General features: G+C 39.9%; 1 protein-coding gene across 4 annotated transcripts in view; it reads right to left on the bottom strand.

Moving 5' to 3' along the window:
• Positions 1-334: 334 nt before the first annotated feature.
• The window catches only part of LOC120798277 (E3 ubiquitin-protein ligase Midline-1-like), a 58,133-nt gene continuing 33,903 nt past the window's right edge, over positions 335-24,564 (bottom strand). For 3 of the 4 annotated variants that reach the window (XM_040142458.1, XM_040142457.1, XM_040142456.1), the window contains exons 3-10: positions 16,561-16,656; positions 11,233-11,340; positions 9,206-9,354; positions 8,355-8,482; positions 7,128-7,271; positions 3,433-3,594; positions 2,954-3,161; positions 335-2,863 (exon numbers count right to left, since the gene is read on the bottom strand). In XM_040142458.1, coding sequence (XP_039998392.1) covers positions 2,515-2,863; positions 2,954-3,161; positions 3,433-3,594; positions 7,128-7,271; positions 8,355-8,482; positions 9,206-9,354; positions 11,233-11,340; positions 16,561-16,656 — 1,344 coding nt within the window. In that variant the 3' untranslated portion in view covers positions 335-2,514. Of the gene's footprint in view, positions 2,864-2,949; positions 3,162-3,432; positions 3,595-7,127; positions 7,272-8,354; positions 8,483-9,205; positions 9,355-11,232; positions 11,341-16,560; positions 16,657-24,564 lie in introns of those variants that run through there. The other variant, XM_040142459.1, reaches the window with a different exon arrangement.

Raw genomic sequence — 24,564 nt, 5'->3', positions numbered from 1 at the left:
CTAAATTTGGCTTTTTAACTGGGAAAGCTTGAGAAGAAGAACATATTCATGCTTATGGCAATGAGTGCATTGTTTTCTTGAAGGGAAAGAGTAACTTTACACAGAGCAGAATGCCATAGCCTAAACTTATTGAATTTGGTATTGCTTCAGTTTCCTGAAAATGTGATCTTTGTTTGTATGTCACCCAGAAAGAGTGAAATGGCTCCTGGCATTTCACTCCATCCTACTTTATCAGAAAAGCACTTGACATTCTCACGCCGCTATATTACTTCACTCTAGGAAAAAAAAAAAGCACACTTTAATGTGAAAAGGAACATTTATTTTTAACCTTGTCATAGACTTATCTCAGACGACAGTGATGCAAGCACTCATATCCTGTTTTCCATAAAACTGTCCACAGAGACAGAATATACACCGGGGTCATCAAGTTCAAATGGAAACATTAATTAAGCACTATATATATCTGTATCAGATACAATTAAACATACAGCTCAATTTGTTGCCAAGGGAACACAGAATTAAAGAATAGATTTTTATTTGTCCTCCATATTTTTAAGTGTCCTGGTTATTGAAACAACGCAACATTGAGAAATACAACCAAATCGTATTTACACTGAGGAGCTCCATTTTTGTCACCTTTGAAACATTATTACATATACAAGAAAACAGATTTATAGGATTTAGAATCGACAATGTCCCTTTGGGAGGTTTCGCTGTAAGGGCCTAGACCTGTGAGTATCAGTGGCTGAATCTCATTTGAGCCTTTTTGTCCTTTTTAAATTGCAAGGAATGAAGGAAATTCAAAATCGGATTCAGCCCATGACTGAAGTAAAGAGTGAGTGCACGTTACTGATATCATCTTTATGCAGTAAGTCCAAGGAGATCCCCATGTATATGGCTGTGTTGTCTTAAGTGAAAAAGGTGTGTTATTATAGAGAGTAACAGAACTTTTATTATCTTCAAACAATATGCTGCATGTGGATTTGATGAGATAAGACCTCAGTGTGAAAATGACGTAAAATTGAAAATTTTTATAAGATATAATGGGAAGACACTTAAATGCTAATCTGGTTCTAGAGTATTAGCACACCAGCACAAATATTTCTCACTGAACAGCTTGTTTTAGAGAAAAGTAAGAAAAAAAATTACTCCCAATTGTGCATTTTACCCCTTAGCTCCAATAATAACCTGGGGTTACAACTCTTACACAACATATTATGTATCACATAAAATCATAATGGCAGGACTTGTCTGGCTGCCAAAAAAGGAAATTAACACAATAAGTCAAACAGAACACAACACTTTTCCCATATAAATGCATGTTAATTGCACCAAAATGAATGAAACTGTTAGGCTACAAAACCATGAATAAAGTATAAACAATGTGCAAAAACAAGGTCTACATTTAAAGGAATACTTTGCTTTTAATATTACCATAATGCTATTTCCTCTCTGTCACTTTTAAAAATAATTCAGCATTTATTTAGGGTAAAATTTTATGTGAACACATCTGAACAGACAGCAATGGCTACTTTGGTTCCTTTTTAATGAACGAGGGAACGGTTAGGGGGAATGCCTATGAATTCACGAAATATACACCTGTTACTCTGCTCTTTCAGCAACCGTGATTAATTAAAGTAGGGGTGGTATATGCGAATGCATTCATGTTTTGTGTGTGTGTGTGTGTGTGTGTGTGTGTGTGTGTGTGTGTGTGTGTGTGTGTGTGTGTGTGTGTGTGTGTGTGTATATGCAGTGTGTGAACTTTGAAGGATTTTAAAAGTGCTATATCTGTTAAGATGGTGTAAAAAATATATAGAAATTGATTTGTGGCTTGTTTCCTAGTTGCCGTGGTACAAATATGCCCATCGTAGCCCAAAGTGCCTTAGAGTAGGAATTTCTGGTCCAACAAGGTCCATTTGTTTCTGGTTTCCTCTGCACTGACTCCAGCTTACTGCCATCCATCTAGAATAGGTTTACATTAAGTCTTTTTGAATCAAATACAACATGAACCAGCATCATATTTGCTTTTAGAAATCATAATAAACAATTGCTAATCACTTTTGAGAAGCTTGATGAAACAACAGCTCAGGAATTTCTTCCTTTTGTCTTTGCACATTAAAGCTGCACTAGGTCACTTTGCACTAATAGTAGCAAGTGTTTGAATTATTTTGATAGAGAAAGTGATGACTTTAGTTTACTCACAAGCTCATTTCACCAAAACAGCTGGTCTGTAGCAGTACGTACCAAAGAAAACCAAATGGGAAAAGAAGAAATGACCAGCTACTGGTAAGTCCAGCCTTTTAGGACCAAGTGCCAGCTAGCTGCTGGTTGGGAGACAGTTTATATTTCACATATTGTTTTGTCACTGCCTCTGGGAGTGCAACAGTGCATGTGAGCAGAATTTAATTTGGGCAAATTCAGCAGATCTTAGTGAATTTTCAGAAATCTTGCCCAGTGCAGCTTTAAGATAAAGGGGCCAGTTTATGCTGATTTATTCGTGTCTGTCTGTAGCTTTCAGTTTTGGGATTCCGGTCCCTCTAGATGGTCGGGGATGGGTAGACCAGTGAGAACCGTCAAACACTTATTCCACACGTTAAACACAGGACACACAGGCTGGATGAAGGAGACGTGAAATGTGTGCAGGTGCTGGGAACCCACGGCATCGTAGAAGGTCACGTATCCGGCGTCGTAGTCCAACAGGACCCCGACACGCCGCAGGTGGGGCGAAGGCTCGATGGCCAGCTCCTTGCTGTTGTGGCGAACCACCCAAGAGTTGTTGCAGCGGCAGAGCACCCAGGAGGCGGAGTTCTTGCCGATCCACTCATGCTTGGGGGCTGATTTGTAGGCTATACCCACAGCGTACCTGGGGAGGGGTGGAAGGCTCTGTTATCCACCAGTGAAAACCACAAATTTTGAACTTTTAATTAAACAGATTCCCTAAATTATGACTCACCATGTGCTCCCTCCAATCAGAGCCTCCCAGTAGTGACGCCCGCTGTCGATGAAGACATTTCCCACCACACCATAGCTGCTCTGGCTGGTAAACCGCTCCTGGTTGTGGCCTTTCTTGGATGTGGTTTCGTCCCGCTCCACCGTCAGGTTATCATGGGACACCTTCAGCTTCTTGTGAGCAGATTTGGGGTCCAGCTTGAATGGCTGGCCTGGGAGAGGAGAAGGAAGAAAATGAAAAATTTAATTTTGAAGTAGCGATGCACTGAGATCAATAACGGGCAACATTCCTTTCAAAACAGCTAACTTACTTTCAGTTAAATTGAATTTCATATTGACTGACGGAACTATCTCAAGCGCAGCAAGTGGAGCATGTGACATAAGACACCCAATAAGCTACTTCTATGTGAATGTTGACGCATTAATTTTCCTGTAAAGGTCGATCCTATATGGAGTGTTCAGTTTCAGTCATCAGTTGCTTACTGTTGGTCTTCAGAGTCCCTGGTTCACTGCTCCTGCTTCCTGCTTGGTTAATGGCCTTGACAACAAAGATGTACTTGGTGCCGCTCTGCAGGCCGTGTACCGTGTAGTGGTTCTGCTTGATGTTGGGGACAATCATCCAGCTCTCCAATGAGTTACAGAGACCTGGGAGGAGAAGGAAATGAGGGCGAGATAAGGAGAAAGAAGCACAAAAGAGAGGGATGGAAGATGCAGAGTACAGTCAGTTAACTCAAGGTTGTTTAAGGCTCCTAAAAAATATGCATTTTAGTAGTTCAAGTAGACATTATGTGCTGCTTTCAGGGGAGAAGAAAAAGAAATCTATTGAAAATATATTTAATTTTGACAGCAGGCACTTTCAGCACATTAAAACAACAACCAAACAGGAGAAGAACTATTTACTTTAAAGTTTCCCAGAGTGGAGTGATGTACAACTGTGTGAAAGGATAGTGTACTAAATGGCTGGTTGTGTGCGAACCTGTGGCAGTGGGAACAGGTGACAGGGTGTGAAAAGACACACGAGGAAACCATTCACACCTCGCTGGCTTCATGGCTGCACCTTACTCTCTCTGCTCCCTGTGTGCGTGTGTCTTCGGTGTGTGTTTTATTCAGCGACACTTCAGTACTGCTGCACCACCTCCTACGCTGTGCATGTGCGTGTACATTTTCCCTCCATGTCATCGCTTTGTTTGCCTGAGGAATTTACGCAGGAAGTTACCGCTATGGTGCTGCTCTTTGTTGGCCACCCAGAAGTGAAAACCAGTAAAAGAATTTTCCCTAGGCTAATTCGCACCTTCAATTCTTTTACTGTTACAAAGTCACATAAAGATGTTGTGTTAACACTATGTCCACCTTGACCAAAAAACAATTGAAAGAAAAAATGGATGAGTAAACACCTTGACTTAAGAGTTTTAATGTTTGTTACTAAAGTGAATACAAAATATAGTTAAAAACCATGCAAAACAAGCACTTTTTGCCACAGAGAAAAAGCAAACTTCGCAACTAAAGCAAGAGCACCATATCAAGTGGAAGCTAGCTAATTAGATAGCTAACAGTAGCTAAAACTAAAACAAATGGATTTTTCTGTAGTTATCTGTAATTAAAAAATATCAATTGATGAACAGACATCTTGGTAATCAGTATAGTTTGTTATTACACATAAGCTAATGCCACTCATTATGGAGGAAAGAAAAAAACAGCTAATCTGCTAAAGGTAGCTAGCTTAACAGAGTAGCAGTAACCAAAATCAGCTTTTAACTCTAGTGGAACTGATGCTATTTGTTTTGGTTGAGATATTTTTAAATCACATATTTAAATAGATTTAAACTGTCAATTAATTTATCATGTAAATGAATATTAATAGTAGATGTAAAGACAGATACGTAGCAAAACAGAGGTACATTTAATTAATGTACTTTAACTTTAAATAATCCAAATTCCTGATTCAATTTTCCAGATTTCTTTTCTTAAACTAATTAGATTCTACAAGATAAACTAAAAGAATTCATTTTGTTGATAGATACAGCATTTCCCCTTGTATTCTGGGAAGATCATCAAAGGTCTGAGCAGTATCAGCATTTTTTAGGTATTAGGTTCTATGGAAATTATTTTTGGGGGTAAAATATTAAAAGGCAGTAGTAGGTAGTGAAGGTATTACAACCTCTGTGTTGGCCTCAAAACTGTAATCCCTTTTTCTCAACTCAACTGTCTCTCTGCCTGTCTTCTGCGTCAAGGACATATTAAAATCCACAAAATGTTTATTGTTGTTCCTCCCAACCCTAACAATGACCAATTGTAGGACTGAGACAAGTCCTAATGAGGACAATGTAACCATCAAAGTGACTACTGCAATTATTTCTACTGGTGCACTCTCAGGCTTAAAGTAAATACATTAAGTAAAATTAAGCACATTGCAACTTTATTCGATCAAACGGAAATGGCAGACAAGAAATCAAACTAGTTGCTATCATCCTGACACACATTTCCCCCAGGAAATCCAATCCATAAGGCTGAACTGAACAGTTACAGGAGTAAAGGATGTTGTTTTTGTGTTGTTATTACGTTACCACTACAAGACTGTTTCCCTTCTTGCACAGTAATTCATCTGAATTGGACCTGGGGGAATTTTCTGGCATGTGATTTAGATGCCAACAGCAACACCTCTGGCATTATCAGATGTAAAAAACAGGAGAGAAACATCACAGCATATTGGTGAACAGAAGGAGACAGGGTTGTGAAACCAGGGGGTGAAAAAAGGAGTCACATTAGTTTAATAGCTGTCGGTTCTAAATATGCTTTGAACTGTAAGGCAATGACAAAGGTGTAACCTTGGGAAGAAAGAAACAGAAGAAGGAAGGAATCCCTTAACAGATTTTGTTTAAAAAGGAGAAAGAACATGAGGCAGAAAAGGAAGGCGGAAAGAAAGAAAGAAAGGAAAGCAGAGTATTTTCTTGTGAGGTAGATCTATTTCTCTGAAAAAGACTTCAAAAAGGACAAGATGAAAGACAGAGAAAAGGCAGTTTGATTGAAAGGGAGCAGGGGAGCTCGTCTTCAGATGCCCTGACCCCATTTTCTTCCTTGTAGTTGTTGCTCACTCGAGTGTGCTCATGACTTTTCTGGGTCTGTTGCTGTTCAACAAGAAATTGTGTCATTAAGTGTGTGTCCGGGATGCTGCTTCATCATCTCTCCTGATACACTGTCTCCCCCCTTCAGTGCCACTTAAACCTGACTGTATTGTATGCATAGACACAAGATCTCTGTATATCCACAGAAGTCTCTTCTGCTTTGTGCTCTACACACTATCTGGATCCTCTGCTGCACGACTGTCAAATCTTACTCTCCCTTCATTCTTCACAAGCTACAGTCATTTGATGTGTGACAACATCTGAGGGTGATAGTAGCATAAAGGCCAGAGGGTTCACTTCAGGAGGTTCCACTCCACTGCTATCTTAGCTTTTAGAAAAGCACTACAACTCTGAGCTGCCTTAGGGGAGTTAGTGGCCACCAGTAAAGCAGCATGATTGTATAGAGCAGATCTCAGGTCTGTAATGAGTTGAGAATGCAGGATGTGGGACAATGGCCAGGGCCATAGCTAAGGTTTTGTAAATACTAAGAGTCCACAACAGTGGTTACAGGCTCCCCCTAAATTCCCAAATATTTTGTCATATATATGTACACTGCTACATGACAGAGTTTGTATTAACAGATCTGGCCACTTTTTGTACTCATTAGATTGCTGTGACTTCAGTGAGTCCTGCTGTGGGCTGCGACTTCAGCCCCATTTTTTTTCTTTTTTAGCCTATATTTGTTTACATTTTGGCAAATCGGCACCATTAAAAGTGTGCCCAATTAGCTACTGGGCGTCCCTGTTTTCAATACACCCTTGGATGTGGAGATGGATGGACATCAGAGACAATGATATCTTTTAAAAGTGCACTGAATCTCAAATGTGTATCATGTCTGTGTGTTCAGATTCGACTAAGGTATTCAGTCAACTCTGCTGTGTCTCCCACCCTGGGGAGCCCTCACAGTTTCAAAACCCCAGTTTCCTTTATTGTAGCTACAACCCTGAAGATGGCCACTTGAACTGATTTAGAGAAGGCTGGAAAATTTGGTGCAAGTTGGACTGCATCCTCTAGTTTGTATTTTATTGCAGCATTTTTTTTTTGTCAAATACTTACTAGCAATGTTAGACTGTCCAGTGAAGATGGCATACTGGAGCTCATAGGACACCACGGTGAATTCATCATCAGACGTCCAGTGAACAGTGATGGTGTCGTAGGAAGCTGTGCACAACTCTTCCCTTATGCAAGGAGCACTTGGAGCTGTGTGTGAGACAAAGTGATATCATCCAACAAAATCTCAGGCTCTAATGCTGTGCTCTTTTTGAATAAAGAACTAATTACATTAGTAATATTCTAAAATGATAACACACTCAAAGGTTGTCATCTGTCATGGCAAACAGTAGCCCAAATTAACCTCGTATGTGTTCATTTGTTTGAATTTATGAGTACAAAGGCTTCATTGCACGCGGGACTGAAGATTTTCTTTCCAGTAGATTGGTAGGTTGAGCAATCAAAGTCATGTGGAAGAGAAATAATAAAAAGATTCAGATAAAAAGCAGCTCACAAGGGGGAATTGAAGAGTAAATATCACTATCCTTTTAGCAGTAACAATTGTGAGTTGTTACATAACCAGAGATCCTAAATTGGCTCCCACACACATGAATTGATTCATGGGCAAACTTTATTACGTCAATAGCTGTTTTTGTAAATAAACAAATGAAACAAATCCCTTTTGTATTTGAGCCATGAAGCCCATAGTAGAAAGAGAATGGACTAAGGATACAGAAACAAAGATACAAAGGCACAGCTTGAATTGATTTTAAAGCCACTCCCTCTCTCTCTCTCTCTCTCTGTCACTCTCTCCTTCTCCCAAGGCTTCTGTCATGAGTGGATGCACATCGTGGAGTGATTCAGACTGATTCACTTTTGTGAAAAGGCCCTCCAGCAAAGCCCTCATGCATCGCGGAGAATAAATACTAGCCAGCCATTTCCACAGACCTTCAATTCCGCTACGCAGGATGCCTTGTTTCTGTCCCGAGCATGCTCATAATTCATACAGTGACTTTTTTGTTAGGTCCTCACAACTGGGCAGATCCAGCAGATCGGAAATGAATGATGAAAATCAATTTCGGAGGTCATAGGCTGGGGCATGTTCTTTCAAATGCAGTTATGCAGTCAATTATGGTGCATATGAATTGAAATTCCTACTGATTTTAACTACAAATAAGTCCTCAAGATTTAAAACATGAGGCTGGGACAGTTCAGTGAATGAATAGCTTTTAGTTGAATCAATAAATGTCTCTCTCAGAATAGAAAGTCCTTGATGGAACTTTGAATGTTTACCAGTGAGGTAATCCAGATTCTCCAGCAGCTTCTTCTCTCTGGTGAAGTCCAGGGCGAAGGTGTCGAAGGTGTCCGTTAGGTGTATCTCAGGGATCAGCACTTGGGTTGATGCGGTTGCCATGGAAACCCTAGATGATTACCAATCAAAATTGAACAGGTCTCCATAGTCTATTTCGGCACTACAGGCGATTAATATAAAAGAGCAACTAATAAAAATGGACTTGCCAGTTTAAAGGGACACTTGTAAAGCAATTCCACATGTAGGTGTATTGTACAGTTTGAAGGATGGATCACTTTAAATACGCTGCAAATTTACCTTAAAAGTACAAGTATCAGTAATGTGCACATCAGTATCATAAGTGTTTGTTATCATCTCTAAAAGAAGAACTGAAGAATGTGTTTAGAAGTTTTACTGCATGATGTAGAAGCAAGGAATTTTAGCATATGCACAGATCATATTACCTGATTAACAAACTGCTCAGCAATTGCTAAATTAAAAAATACTGAGTTCCAAATCTGAATGGAATCATCTCCCTAATTAGCGAAGCTCTGCAGATTAGATTGTGATAGAAACACGTCTTATGTTTGGCCGACTAAAGCATAATGATTTTCTTGTATATCACGCATTGTCTCCCCTGTGGATGCACAAACTGGACACCGGGTTTTGTTTGCCGAATCAATTAGTCAGAAAGCTTATGCAGGAAGTCGAATAAGACAAGTCAAGGACACAAAGTTCTCATATTGTTTCTCAACATCTCTGCGTGCAATATTTAACTTCTCCCTTGACTTAGAACTTATGTAGGTAGGCTGACTAACTCCAGCATGCGTGGCCAGTGTGTGGGCTGTCTGACCTCTCGTTGATGCTCTTGGCAGTCTGCAGGAAGCGAGCGTGATCGGTTTCTTTCAGTGTCTGATCGGCCTGCGTGATGAGGGCTGAGGACCTCTCGATGCACTGCTTGCAGTTGGAGATCTGTTGGGCGAGCTTCCGAAGCCTTTGCGTCTGGAGAGGATGGCAAATGCAAAGAGAAGTCTGAGAACAGTGCTGTTAGGACAGATCAAATAATCAAATCAAGAGTACATGAAAATGTCCTCATCCGGGTAAATGTGTTACGGGTCGTTAGGGATGAGAATATAATCAGACTGACGACAGGAAATGGCCAAAAGATGTGGGATTTTATGGGCACACGGAGATGGATTTTAACATTTCAAAAGTCACTCATATATGAAAAGGTCAAATCCAGAGTTGACTGATACAGGCATTCTATTTCCATTTCTATTTCTTCATGTTTTCTTAATTGATATGAACATCAGAGAAAGTAAATTGTAGCAAAGGGCATGAACACGTCCATCATGATTAGCTAAAGCTACAGGGACGGAAAGCTGATTTGTTCTGGCCTCCCACGATGTGTTTAAAAGTCCGGGTTCTCTTGTAACTGTGAAGCTACAGCAAATGAACTAGAAACTTCGAGGGTAAATTGTTCTCTATTTTGTAAACTATGAGTGTTATTTTACAACCAAGCTTCTAAAGAAAGTTGATTTCTAATGAACAAGAAAGGGTAAGCAAGAAACAAAGAGGTTTGAACTACATCAGATAAGCTTCTCCCATGTCCCTGCTAACACAACATTTTTTCCAGGCCAGTGTCAATGATTGTATTGCACACAACTCTGGGATTTCATTTCCCCTTGTTTGCCCCTCAGTTTCATTCGCTCTCCCTATGAGCAGAGATTTTAAGAGACAGATTTAGGTCAGTAGCTGGATTGAGGTCAAAGGACATTTCATCTGCAGTTTGGCTTGTGACGAACCCGAAACAGTGTAATCTCAGCTCAAATCCATTTGAATTTGCAAAGTCATCATCATGTTAAAAAAAATAAAGACATAAGAGAAACTTGGTCTCATACAAAAGCCTTTTGAGTGCTACTGATCATGGTGTAGCACTCCACTAAATAGCAATTTGTAGAAATCTGTTGGCCTAAAAATAAATATCTGTGCGTCTATCTCTGTATGTTCTCTGATCCAATCCTAAAAGCTAAAAGCCTACGTTACGTGGTGAAAAAATCCCTAGTGTATTCCAAGTCTCATTAGACACAGTTTAAAAAATCATCTGGGTTTAGAGAACAAATAAACACGCCCTCCCATATGTTCTGGGATCTACTTTTGGCCAGGCGGACTATTTTCACCGTCTGTTTGGAATGTGGTGGTGGGTTAGGGTTTTAGGCAGTGGAGCAGTTTGCCATCTGTTCACAATGTAAGGATCAAGTCAAATGGCTGTGATGAAGTACTGCAGTTTGACACAAAATGAGGTCGGGTGGTAGCTTAAAGTGTTTTCAGGGTGTTTAATGATGATGAATAAAGGTGACGGCATTAGCAGTCAATCGACTGTAGCAATCCAATCCTCTGGGTTGTGAATGCCTGTCAACCGGATATTGATTTGTACCAAATTTGCACATTATATTGCATATACTGAATGAATAGAAGAGTTGACCTGTTTTTATTTTTATGCATATGACTGTGGAATATGAGATCTGCAGGCAATATTTGCCCCTTGATGATAATTATGCAAACCGAAATGGTTCACTGATGGAAGAAAATTAAAGACTGTTTTTAAATTATAAGCTACAAAAGCATCGGTAAATTAGCAAATTAAGCATAATTAAAGAAAGTACATTATGCTGTTTGCAAACGAAGAACGAAATGACAAGTGGCCCCATGGGAAGTTTTAAAAGGGGCAACAAATTTTAGTTTATTCAGGCTAAAAATGCCACCCTAAAAATGAAAAAAGTGAGAGGATATGGAGTGAAAGAGACACAACAAACAGCAAAGGAAAATAAAATTTGTTTCTGCTATCACACTCCTTGGCCCTCTGAGTGTCCACCTCACCTTTCCCTCCTTGATCTTGCTGCCAATGATCTGCCTCCTCTGCTGAATAATGTCAATCAGGACATCACACTCCTCGATGAGCTTGCCCTCCTGGCGGGACGCGTTCACCTGAGAACCAATGCACACACACTATTAGATAAACAAAGAGACTGATGGGGGGTGGGGGGGGGGGTCATTTTCATCCATCAGCCAGCCCTCTTGTCTGGAAGCAAACACTTCAGGAAGATGAGCCATATTCAGCTATTTTGCCTCCCGCTGGTTTGAGAGCTGAGTGACATGTAAAATAAGCATGAGGCCCTTTGGGTTTTAGAGGCAGACATGACACTCCAGACACAAGGGCTGTTTCTGAAATCAGTCCCTATTTACTATATCGTGCACTATATTTGCCCTCTGCCATTATATTTAAGCGTTCAGATTCTGAGTGTTTTTCATCTATTCAGTACATAGTGCCCTGATAAATTCCCACACCGGAGGAAGAGAGGTAGTGTTCATGGCGTGTGCCCTTCTTTCTGCTAACAATCCCACAATTCAAACATTGTAGTTGGAGTCTACAGTTGCAAAATGTCAATAATTGATAAGTGTCTGAAAGCTAAATTAACCACTCCACTTCTATTATATAGGGAATAGTGAATGAATCAGCAAGGGAGTGATTTCGGACACAGCCAAGGAGTAGCCCTAATTCCATGCATGGCAGCCATTTTGAGGTTGGGAAATCCTACTGTTAGACAAGATGGGAATCAGACATTCGCTATAGTTTATCTTATCATACGTGTGCAGTAAGTTTTTAACTCAATTGAAAATGGCACTAGGGCACTAAGAATGTCAGCAAGCATGGCATTATGTCGACCAGCCACGGGAAGGCAAACACGCTAGTCTTTTCATCAGAGCCCCATGAGGTTTCCTATACTGTAGAAGAGGAAATGGTCATGTTCCACCGACGCTACATGAGATAAAATGACAAGTTGTTGTGCCTGACGCACATTTCAATTTGAGGACCTCCTCAAATTATATTGTTCTCTGACAATATAATTTGTCAGAGAACATAACAGCAATATTTCGTTACTGTGGCTGTGGGTTCAGCATGGCTCAAAACCCACTGATGGCAATTAAGCTTAAGAAAAATGATATAATTGCAGGCAAACTGCAATTGACGCTGTTGATTACATTCAGGGTCGTTCTGCCATAAGAATCTTTAGAAGAAAAATGGCATCCAGCTCCATTCTCTGAGGTATTTGATTCCATTTGAAGTTGGAAACCTTACAATCTCAGCAGGCTATAAAAGTTGTTCAAGTCCAATTAGAGCGTAGGTCCTAACATAATATGCAATCTCTCATTGTGGTCATTTCCTATCGATCCTTTCAGTGCCTTGTAAAGTGTTTTCTTGCTGCAGCAAAGCAATAGCACGGGGAGCAATGAAAGGGAAGTCAGCTTTGCGAAGCCAACAAGAGACTGCCTAGTTATTCATACACATATACACTCTCTCTTACACACACATGCTGACAGGTGTTTTAATAATGACATCATGGGGAGCCATTTGCCATTTGCCATTTTCCTCCCCGGAACCAAACAGGGCTGGAAAGGACTTCCCTAATATCCTCTGCGTCCCTTCCTAAACAGCTTCTATGTGATTTTTCTTGGATCACGTTGCCAGCAGGAACAATTTGCCACCTGGATTTCTTCTTGGTGCTTATGTGAGACAAGCTGAGCCGGACATGTTAGCGGTGCTGTATAGGGTAGCTGTAGCAATGCCAGTGCATCTGTCTTTTCAACATGGCTAATTGGTTTGATGGACGTCACTGTGACAGCTCTCGGGAAGCTTAAGATTTAAACCCGTGTATACTGTATTTGTTATCTTTTTGTGGCATTTTGTACACATCTACAGATCTAAAAACAATGGGGTTTTGGGGTAGGAGCCCCTTTAATAATAAACCAAAAAGACACACACTGAAGTTCATCTGCTCTTCAGGTCTCCAGCAGATTTTTCTCATTTTTCTGTGCTAATTTGCCGGTGGCTCAGGAACGGTTTCCAACAACTGATAAGCAACAATTAAACTTAAATGGACCTGTGATGAAATTTTGGGTGATTTCGTGCCAGAGATTGCTGTTTCGTTTCAAGTGAAGCTCTGATTCACTTCCTCTGACATTTCATCACTGTTTATCTCCAGAACTCAAGGTGAGTAAAGATGACATGCTCCGATATTGCTCATCCGTCTGGAACAGCCGCCCACAAGGCTACGTAGACTCATGTCATCATATAGACACACTCTGTGGTCAATGCCTTACAGTAAGAAAAGATTATTGAAACTTAAAATGAAGACATCTTGTAGCCAAAAATATTATAAAAGTAAGTATATAGTAAATGGTTGAATGGTAAAATTGTAAGAGACTAAACCATGTACTGGCCACACACACTCACTCACTCACACACACTCACACACACACACACACACACACACACGCACACACACAGACTGTGACCACAGTACATCATGTGCATTGTAAATATGTGGAGCATCTAATGACTGTAGGCAGAGCCCTCTGGAGCATTTGATCAGTAGGGACATTAAGTTATTCACTTAACTTTAGAAAAACACACATACACACACACACACACACAAACACGAGTCAAACCCTGAGGATATCCAAACTTTTAGAAAGGCATAGCAACGAAACCTTGTGCAGGGGAGGTGAATTTAAACATTACAGGCCTAATATATACAATGACTCACCAATACTACATTTGCACAGCATAATAGAGACATCAAAGTTATTTCTTTCGTTGTGGCTTTTGCTAATAAGACGCTTGAATTAGATTTTCCCAGTAAAAAACGGTAAGCCTGGTACTTTTCAAGTGGTTTGGAATCATTTCCTTTTTTGCATTTTTTAAGCAAACCAACTGACTCCCTAAAATTGCTCCTCTTTATTATTTAATGACACTTGGATTTAAACACAATATTTGAGTTCCCTGTTTTTCAGAATGCAAAAGGCAGCGGAGAACAGTCCAAATATTGTGTGGTATTAGACTCTAACAATTTCAGCATCTTGATTCTATTAGATGACATGTTGCCAGCTGAAAAAAAAATTCCGGGATTTGACACAATGTGGTGCAGGATCATTAAATGGCACAGATGGTGATTCACAGGATCTGGATGTGAGATCACTTAACAAAGGTTGCCATCTTCGCCATTTAAAATTTGTTTCAAAAAAAAAAAAAAAAAATCAGATAACTTATTCAATTTCAGTCTGCAGCAATACATGCACATTTTCTCATGTAACCACGCAGTTTTCGTGCAACACCTGGAGCCTCAAAGATGTGAGGAATCTCACCAGCCAACTCCAAGGAAGCTTTGGAATAGATTCATCTGATGTGAAATATTCAGAAAGCTCCATTATCAGCACGCCAAGTTGCCTTTACAGTGCTTTTCCTGTGTGACCCTCTTTTTTTTTTTTTGCCCTGTCACATTCATCCATCTCATGGGCTGCTGCATGTGCATGTAAGACAGCTTCATTTACCAAATTTCTATGAGTTCATGCAATTACTTTTTGGCTCATGATCAACTGTTCAACGTATATTTTTCTGAGAATTTCCATCTACTTGTGCAATATGACTTTTCGCACCTAAAGACAACGTGCTATCACTGTACACTCCGCAAGCTATTTTTAGGCTTTAGAGTGTGTTGTGAAGCCCTACTGTATGTGTAGTTGTGACCATAATACTCTGGGGAAAAATAGGTCAAGCATTTTTTTGTCCTTCGTATGTGCATCATTTATGAGTGGAGTGTTTGCCTTTTTTGGTCCTTTTTTATGTGATGATTGAACGGATCAGACAGGGTGTTTTTTCCATCTTAAAATTCCTGCATCATCAAAATTTGCCCTCCAGCTTTAGGCTCACAGAAAACATCTTTGCGTGATGGCAACACAAAAACATGCTCACAAAATATACACCCAGCGCTTCAGCATAAAAAAATAAATATAAAAAATTTAAATCTCCTTAATAAATCACAATCCTCTTTCCTCGCAGTTTGTATAGGTCTTCCCAGGCAGAGCTGCTGTTCACCATTATTTCTAAACTAAGATGTCACTGCTTTTTAACCCTGGGGCAAAGCTTCATTTGAAGCTTCTTAGTGGGCCAGCATAACATGAACAGGCAGGCTTAGCACAGACTTGCCTTCTGTAGAGCTAAATACACAGACATTCACACACTCTGTTATTATCCTAATAATGACGATATTAGACAAACCAGATGTTGAGTAATTGCAAAAACAACACAGTGGCCATAATGCTCATGCACTAATAAAACTGTTTGTGAAAATGTGAAAAGGGGAGTTAAACTTTATGCCTGCACATTGTGTTTAGAATATACTGTAGAGTATGATGCTAAATCACTATCATCTGTTGCTAAAATCCTTTCACACATGAAAGCACAGACTGCTGCAGATATAATTAAAACACATCACAGTGACTTGTTACTAGTTCTTTGTTAGCATTCTCAGTGCATGTGAAACGCATTACAACTCTCTAGCCTAATATCAACATCAGAGATTTAGCATAAAACAAATACAAAGGGGCAGAAAATGTACTATTTTCATCATAAATTAATTGTTTTGTCCAGAAAATATCTGAAAATAGTGAAAAAATGCCCAGTACAAGCTCCCAGTACCTAGTGTGACCGCTTCAAATTACTTATTTTGTCCAAGCGTCCAAAATCCAAAGATATTCAATTTACAATGATGGAAAATATTATAATAAAAATGATAATAATAAATGTGGAAAGTCCTCAGATTTGAGAGGCTCGAATCAGAGATTGTTTGCAGCTTTTGCTTTGATAAATAACATAAATGATTATTAATTTATCAAAATTGTTGCTTATTCTACCTGAGGAATCGGCAAATCTTTTCAGGTGTAAAAAACATTATGTTTTTAAACGGTATATCCACGTTATTCAGCCCGTTATGGTCGGTTTATCTGCTAACCATAGCTACATGCTAAGCTAAAAGACACTGGTCTCTATCTGGACTCATGATACAAGCCACGTAGGAGAAAGGTCTGTGGTACAGTCACTGGGGAATGTAAACCTACTGTTTGTGTAAATAAATGTATGAATCAATCTAAACTCATAAAAAACCGCAGTCTAATATTTTATATCTCCAAATAGTGCAAATAATAAAAATAAGAAAACTATTTTTTTGTACCTATCCAGTAGCATTTCATGCTTCCCAAAGCAAATCAATAGTGTAAAATCTACAACACAAATTTAAACGTATGGTATAATAACAAGTCACAAAAAATGTAGGTCAGTGTTGACCTCAGAGGACCACTGGGACTCACCTCTACATGTTGACAAGTCTGGATCAGTTTGCCCATAAGTGACTCCAGCTCGTTGTTCCTCTTGATCAAATTACTCAGGTTGGAGTCCAGGGCTTGCTGTAGCAAACAAAATAAAAGAGACAACAGAGTGACCAAGCGGAAAGAATAAATGTAAAAAGAATACAGAATAGAAGAATAAAGAAACAGAGATGGAGGGCAGAGCTGTGAATCAAAGAAGGATTAAAAAAAATGCAACAGATCTCCCGCCTTAGGTTCATCTGCTCACACAAGCCAAAGACCTTGTGAGACAACCTCAGGTGCTACATCAGAAAACGAAAAAGTTGTAAAGCAAGTGGAAAACGACTGCATTCTGGAAAACACAAGGCAAAATGAGCAAATATGTTTGATTCCTCAGTAGCAGATTCACCAAAGGAGAGAGAAGAAAGAGAAGCAATTTTTTCTCTTCTCCTGCACAAGTATCCCGGGGAGTTCCACAGTGTTCTTCTCCCTTTTGGAAGGGGTGCGTTTGGTGTCCACGTACCTCTGAGCGCGGGTGATAACCCTCATCCCTGTACTGCCTCCTCATCTTGCCCTGCCCGAGCCTCCGACAGAGAAGCCTACACTAGGAGAGACTGTGACTGGGACAGCCACTCCACTGAGCACCAAGCCATGCGCAAACCCAGCCAAGTGGCAAATTAGGCATCAAAAGCTTTCCCTTCGAGAGCACGCAGCAGCGCTCTTGGCTAACGAACCGGCAAACAGGTGACAGCACGTCAGCTCTGTTCCTTAAAGCTCCTCCCTTTTTTTTTTTCTTCCCTCCCCCTTTTCCCTTTCTTCTGTTTTGCTGCTTTTCATCCGCTTGGGCACAAGCTGTCTCCTTTACTTCGAAGACCGTCATATTATTGCCAAACCGAGCGTGGTTAAGCCGCTCTGATGCCACGTCTCCAGTCCCGTGCTGCTCAAAACTGTTTTCCCGATGAATTGTAAACTCAGACTTGGTGAATGCTGAGATTACCCGCAGGTCTCAAATATCTGTAGGTGCATTGGAGCAGCGAGGCCAGGGGCGGCAAAATTTCCACAGATAGCTTCAGTGGGATTCAGGTATCCACATACATTTTGCATTCGGATAAATCCCGTTGCTACGGTTTAAAATTCAAATTCAAATTCAAACTGCTCGCTTTCTTAAATTAAGAGAGCGAGCTAGCTAGATATGTTTCATTTACAAGTTAAATTCACTTAACCTTTAACCACTTTTTAGCAGCAATGTAAGCAAAGCCAGGTTCTGATGCTGTGTGGAGGATTAAATAGGAGTTAACCCGGAGGGAATATTGAAGAAACAGCAACGGTAAACAGAGATAGAGATTGTGGGATTTGAGTGTTTTGTATGTGTGTGTGTGTGTGTGTGTGTGTGTGTGTGTGTGTGTGTGTGTGTGTGTGTGTGTGTGTGTGTGTGTGTGTGTGTGTGTGTGTGTGTGTGTGTGTGTGTGTGAACTGTAGTGGCACTGGGGGGCTTAATGGATGGCCTTAATACGGCGATGACACACAAAGGCAAAAGCAGCATGAAGGTCTACCCGGAGAGAGGAATATGACGCTGTTGTTGCCTTATCATCCACAGAGATAAAAATAAACTAAACCTCTTAAAGCCTGATGAGGAGGTCAGGAAGCAGAACAAGTCGGCATCCGCATCACGTACAGGCCATGAATACATGCATGATTAAATGCAAAGAGAATAACATTCGTAATTATGTCTAGGTACCAACGTAATGTATACAAAGCAAAACTTTACATCTCTGCATGCACACACACAATCGTCAGTATGTGAAATACACTGGGACATGTGCACAAGGGGACAACATACAGCATGAAAACAACATCTCAGGGATTTGAAAAAATGAAACCCGCTGTCAGTTTTCCGTGCCTCTGTGTGGGGTTGCGTATCTATCCTATAGTGTGTGGGTTTATTTGTGGTCAGATCTGGACACAAAGGGGTTAACCCCCATCTGCAGTGTCCATGTTGCCAACTAGTAGTAATCTTTAGGTGCCGAACTGCCTGCCTGGCCATCAGGTTGATCACCTGTCAGTCTTGCTCGTTTGCCTCTCTCTCTCTCTCTGTCTGTCTATCCTCTTTTTCTGCTGCCAGTTCGGGCCGGATTTTCACCCCCGAGGAAAAAAAAAAAAAAAGAAAGGTTTAAGGGTAAGCTCTGCTTTGAACCAACGGAGCTAAGCCATTTTGATTTGATGAGTTTTTAGATATACAGTAAGCCAATGGACCCAGATAATCTCGGTGTTGAGCTGCGTGGGTGCAAAATCAGATTCACAACCTAACACCAGAGTATTTCCAGTTTCTGCCACTTCATAAACTAAATCTTGTACATTTACTTCACTACATTTTTTGACTATTTACCTGGCGGATTAATATTTTACATACAAAACATCATCTTATAGAATATTGTTTATTGTTAACAGGATTCCCATTAGTTTTTACTGTTTGCTTGGCATCCTGTGGTCTATAAATACACACAGATAACACAGGACAAAAGTCTGGCCATTAAAAGTTACTGAACAAAAATGAACAAGGCTATAAAATGCTGTAAATATAAGAAAATAAGAGCACATGTATTTATAACAACACTATATTATGATATATCCCAAAAAGATAAAGAAGGCAAAAGACAAATAAAGTTAGATATTAATTAACAAGAAACAATGTGACCTAAAATATAGTTTCACTTGAAAACTGAAGCTCTTTGTTCAGTTTTAGTCATGTATTTTACCCTTGAGAGAGTGAAAAGTTTTTTCTGACCCTTGATGTGCCATCTCTTTGACATCTTGTAGGCAGGGTGGGTCTGCTAATGTTAGGCCCTGCTCTCCGACAGCATTTGAGGTGGACGCCATGACAGGATGATCAGCGGACACCGATGCCCTGCTGTGCTGCGTGATATGCACGGTGTAGCGCTAATAGCAGCTCTGTCTAAAAATAAGTGCTGCTTTTGCATATGTTTCTAATTTATAATGCACCATTATATCTTGAACTACCCAATATCATGTAGAGTAGGCAAAATTAGCTCCAGCTGAAAAATTTAAATGCTCTGTATAGCACTTATAAAACAAATATCACACTGTGCATTACACCAAGAAATAAATATCAAATATACAGCAATGAAAAAAGCAAAGTAGAGCCAATAAAACAATCAAAAATTAAGTTTATAAGACGTACAGCGTATAAAAAAAAGTATAATCTGAAGCTTGACTACAAAGAACCTTTAGAAGTAATCAATAACATTTTAAAATCTATGTAAATTAAATCGAAAACGAGTGTAGTGGTGCCCAAAATAGAGTAATATAACCTCTTTTCCTGGTTTTAGTTCAAATCTGACGTTTGCTTTCTGTGTCCAGAAAGCAACTGACACACAGTTTTCTACTGGCATGCTTTGCGTCCAAAAATAAAATGAAACCTATGTATACATTTTTTCTTTTTCATAAGTTGGATAGCCTGCCATGCCCCATCTTTTTAAAAAAAAAAAAAAAATCTAAGTAATGACAAGGTGTTCAGTCTCTAATCCACAATGATGTACATGGCTACGTGGCAATAGAGAAAAATTCCCCTCGGACTCAACTGTGGGAGACAAGCAGTCTTGTCAGATCACTTGAAATGTAAATACATTTCTAAAAATAAGATTTCTTTTCCTAAGTGTGGTCAGCTTGCAGAGTCAGAGCCAGTTTTGCGAGTTTTCTTTTCCTTTTTTTTTCAAACGAAAGCTGGTTCCTTCCACAGCATCTGCTCTTAATCAGTGGAAAGCTGCTCTGCTGCAGCACACTCAGATCCTCTCACAGCTTCTTCTTATATCACCCAACAAGAATCTGCTCTTTGAAACCGAACTTTGCGTATGTTTTATCAGCTAACATCTTCATTTCTGCTTAATAATAAAAGATGAATGACTCCATAGTCCATACTGTATCACTTTTGTTTTTTTCCTTCTTGATATTTTCCACTATTTCTACTCCTATTGTACATGTGTGAGTGGACTGAGTCACCCCAAACCATCGCTGATAAGCAAAGAATGCATGCAAGGGGGATCACACACACACACACACACACACACACACTCATCCATAGATGGAGACAGGTAGGCAACTGATCTTCAGAGGAGCTACATCTTTTCAAGATTTGCTGTGACACTATGCAGGATTCTTATTCTCAGGAATCCTCGTTGAACTGACAGAATTTAACTTCGTCGTTGCTCATATATACGTGTGTGTGTGTGTGTGTGTGTGTGTGTGTGTGTGTGTGTGTAGAGAGAGATCAGAGAAACCTTAAGACAGAAACTTGAGGCAGGTACAGAGAGAACAAAGGTGGACAGTGGAACAGCAAGATAGAAATTAAAGCAGCAACAGTGAGACGGGTACTAGAGGATTCATCATTTATTTGTTTACTGCTGTGCTTTACAGTGTGTCTACCCATCTTTACACAAATCTATACTGCATTTATGTCTTATTGCTAAGTCATTATTGTATTGGTTGTTCTGTATTTGATAGAGGGCACTGGTGTCTTTGCTCGACACACAGCTTTCCACTGGTAAGCCCCCTCCGTAAATTGGAAACAATGTTCATACGTTGTGTAGTTGTATCAGCCTGAAAGACAATCAGATGACTCCTGCAGAAAAAGGGAGCACTAACTCAAAAGCAAAGCACAGCGGAGAAAAAGAAAACACAGCGGGGAAGGGACATGCACTGGGGAAAATTGGGAAAGAATGGAGTGTGTGTGATTGTGTTTGATTGAGAGACAAAAAGGCCCCAAGCAAAGGGAACATTCAGTACAGAATGTAAGAACGTAGATAGCACAGTGCACTGTAAAATCTCAAAAAACGGCTTTTTTACTTCAACCGAGCAGAGAACCAGGTCTTTTTTGAGACAGGCTGCGATTACAGAACTGGTGGGTCTTTGAGGATGCCTACAGAAGTTTGTTCAGCCTCAGAGAAAACAAAACTAATGATGCAATCTGGGGATCCTCATCAGTTTGTAAAGACTGAGATATCCAGGAAGTTTCCCCTCAAATGGTAAACAGAAGTGTTAATACTGCACATGGGGTCAACTGTGACAAAATTCATGATACCTGACTTATGAGTAGTGATGCTTCACCTCAATGCTTGAAGGAGAGTCAATGGTAGATATAACCACGCAACTTCCCATTTTTTTCTGTAAGGCCTTGTGACTGCTCTTGAAATGTGGACTGTGGAGGATCCAGCCCTGGAATTAGGATTGTTAAGGCTGCTAACAATACGATCAATATTTTTGATCACATGGCTACTATGTTAAAGGGGTCGCTCATAGTGACGAACCTAAAGAGAATTATCATCCCGCTCTGGAATTCTCCTCGGCTCTGCTGAGCTTTAAAGCGCCTTTCGGCTCTTTGTTTTGGTTTCCGGGCCTGCAACTGTAGCGTTTTGGCTCAGCCTCACTGCTCTTATCAACACCTCCATAGCTTTTTGAAAAAAGCTAGTGCCTGGCACCAAACGACTGATGGACGGAGTTAACAAGTAACTGGCGAAGAAAGTGGCGTGTTTACCAGCTAGAGACCTGTTATTTCCCTCAGGAGTTTGTGGAGACCAAAGCAGAGCTAAAAGAACACTGAATATTGGACTTACATTTGTCAGCTGGACACAAACATGCCTCCAAATGAATGCTAATGTTCTTCCATATCTGCTGGATGTGTAAATAAACAACTGTTTGCTAATGTGCCTTGTCAGCCTTGAGGCGATAATATGTTAGAGTCAGAGTTGAGTCTACAGCGTGTTTCCGCTGCCTCTAAGTGGCCAGAAAATCTTAGACTTAAAAATCTGAAAGACTTAGCTATAACAATGCGGTTGACTTTAGAGTAAAACACGATCAAGGCATTAAAGAGTAACTTAACACCCCTGGAAATCTTGTTTTTGCTGGCCTCCAGTAGTTTAACTTTTCACCTTGCTACAGTGATGTGCAGGTGTCCCCCAGGACCCGTGAAATCACTGTTGGGGGGGCTATGAATCACATGTAATGTTTTGTGTCTGTTCATGCTTTATTGTGCATGTTGGCACTTGACAGGCAAAAAGGGCAGCTGATTAAAGCAAATGGATTAATACATAAACACAACAAACCTGTGATTTGAAACCAAAGCTGGCGCATACACACAGCAGCTACCATCTTTCATCCTCAAGGTTCTTTCTCCTTAGACCCAGAGCCAAGGACTTTAAAAGCTATTTCCAGCCGCCTTCTCTGTCAATTTCCTGTGACTGGGGTAATTTTATCTCTGAAAAAGGATGGGTGTTCCCACAATAACCTCCATGGCTCTTATCAGACACACCACCCCTGAAAAAGGAAACTATTCCAATTATCTGATATTCTTTTTTTTTTTTTTTTTTTTTCCTGTGCCGAGTGGGGATATCTCAAATTCCAGCAGATCAGAGCAGAAAGTGACATGCATGAAATGGTCTGGAAAATATGACCAAAACAGTTTCAACTTGTCAGACTCCAAAATGAAAGTGAAACATCATATCTGAGTAACATCTTAAGTATTTCAACTTGAACCACTGGGTTACCTGACAAACTGAGGCTTCTGTACCTTTGCTTTTCATTGCTCTTATAAGTTCCCTTAAAGTTTTCTGTCTTTACGGATTAAAAATCAAATGTGTTGTTCTGCATAAATATTGCATGACAGTTAGGTTGTTTTCCCTCCTAATTAGCTTAGATCTAATTTAATTCTTTCCGTTTCTATTGCTAGTTAAAATCTCGCCTATTAAAAGTTTCAGCTCAATTCAGAATAGCTGGCAAATAATTTAAAGTAACATTCTGTACAATTAATCAAGCTGAGTAACTACATCACTTAAAGTGGACATATTAGTCTTTGTCTAAAGGTTATAAAAGTTTACATTAATTGTAACAAATTACATAATCGTAATTGAAGATGACTGTTGTCAAGAGTTGTTTGCATATGCAGGGTGTGGGTGCCACAAAATGCTCCCACGCAGAAATGAAAAAAAAAAGGGGGGGAGGGTGGGGTGTGTTTACTGAAATTAATTCATGTTAAGTGAAATGTCATGTACAGAACTCAACTTTCTTCTTAGCTTCACTTAGCTTTCTAACAGAATTTAGCCTAGGGCTGAGATACGATTAAAGCCTCACTGTAATTTATGATGCTGCAAAACAAGACAGTGATTTGAATAAAAAGTGGTAAAAGTTAATGTGGCTTGGTATAATCTGGATTTAACTAAATTCTTAATGTACAATGTGACATTTTTGATGAGCCTTTCATCCTGAAATTGAAGTCATGTTTGTTCGGTCGACAGCTCCATGGTCATTTGTGACTCTGACAAAGAGAGCATGACACACAAATGCCAAAATGCCAAATAGTTGTTGGTTCCAGGATCTCCCTTGTGAGGATTTGCTGCTTTTCTTTGTCTCGCGTGAAAATAAACATCTTTAATCTTTAATTTTTGGTCAACAACATCAACTTGGGTGTTAGTAAATTGTGATGGGCATGTCAATTAATCAGAAAGTGATTGTTACTAATTTTTATGTCAGTTTTTATTTACAACTCAAAGTCCTACATTTATAGAAATCAATTCTTAAATCAAATCAATTTTTAAAATCTTGTTTTATTTTCCACAACAACTCTTATGCACACTTATGTCTTTGTGTTTGTATGTGTGTACATACAATACAGTATACTGTATGTTTTTGTGAAGCACTTTGGTGCAAAACGTGTTTTCGCTTTTTACAGTGCTATATAAATAAAAAATACTAAACTTGAAAGCTGAAAGACTCACAAATTGCATATGTACCCTTCCCCTTCACTGCTGTGCATTGAGTCTGTGCAGGGCCTCGGCGCTAACGGAGTCTGAACCCATGGTTTGTGTCAAACCCACGTCTCGTGCCAGCTGACTGGCGAGAGGGTCTTGAGCCTTCAGCAGGTGGTCATATCCCCTGTAGCTTTTGGCAGAAGATGCACATTTGTTGTTTGTGCGCGAAGACGGGAGGTCCTGTCTGTCT

This window comes from Xiphias gladius, chromosome 13, assembly GCF_016859285.1.
Source record: "Xiphias gladius isolate SHS-SW01 ecotype Sanya breed wild chromosome 13, ASM1685928v1, whole genome shotgun sequence".
NCBI classification, from domain to species: Eukaryota; Metazoa; Chordata; class Actinopteri; order Istiophoriformes; family Xiphiidae; genus Xiphias; species Xiphias gladius.
Note: the sequence above shows the minus strand (reverse complement) of the source record. Positions and strands in the feature narration are given on the sequence as shown.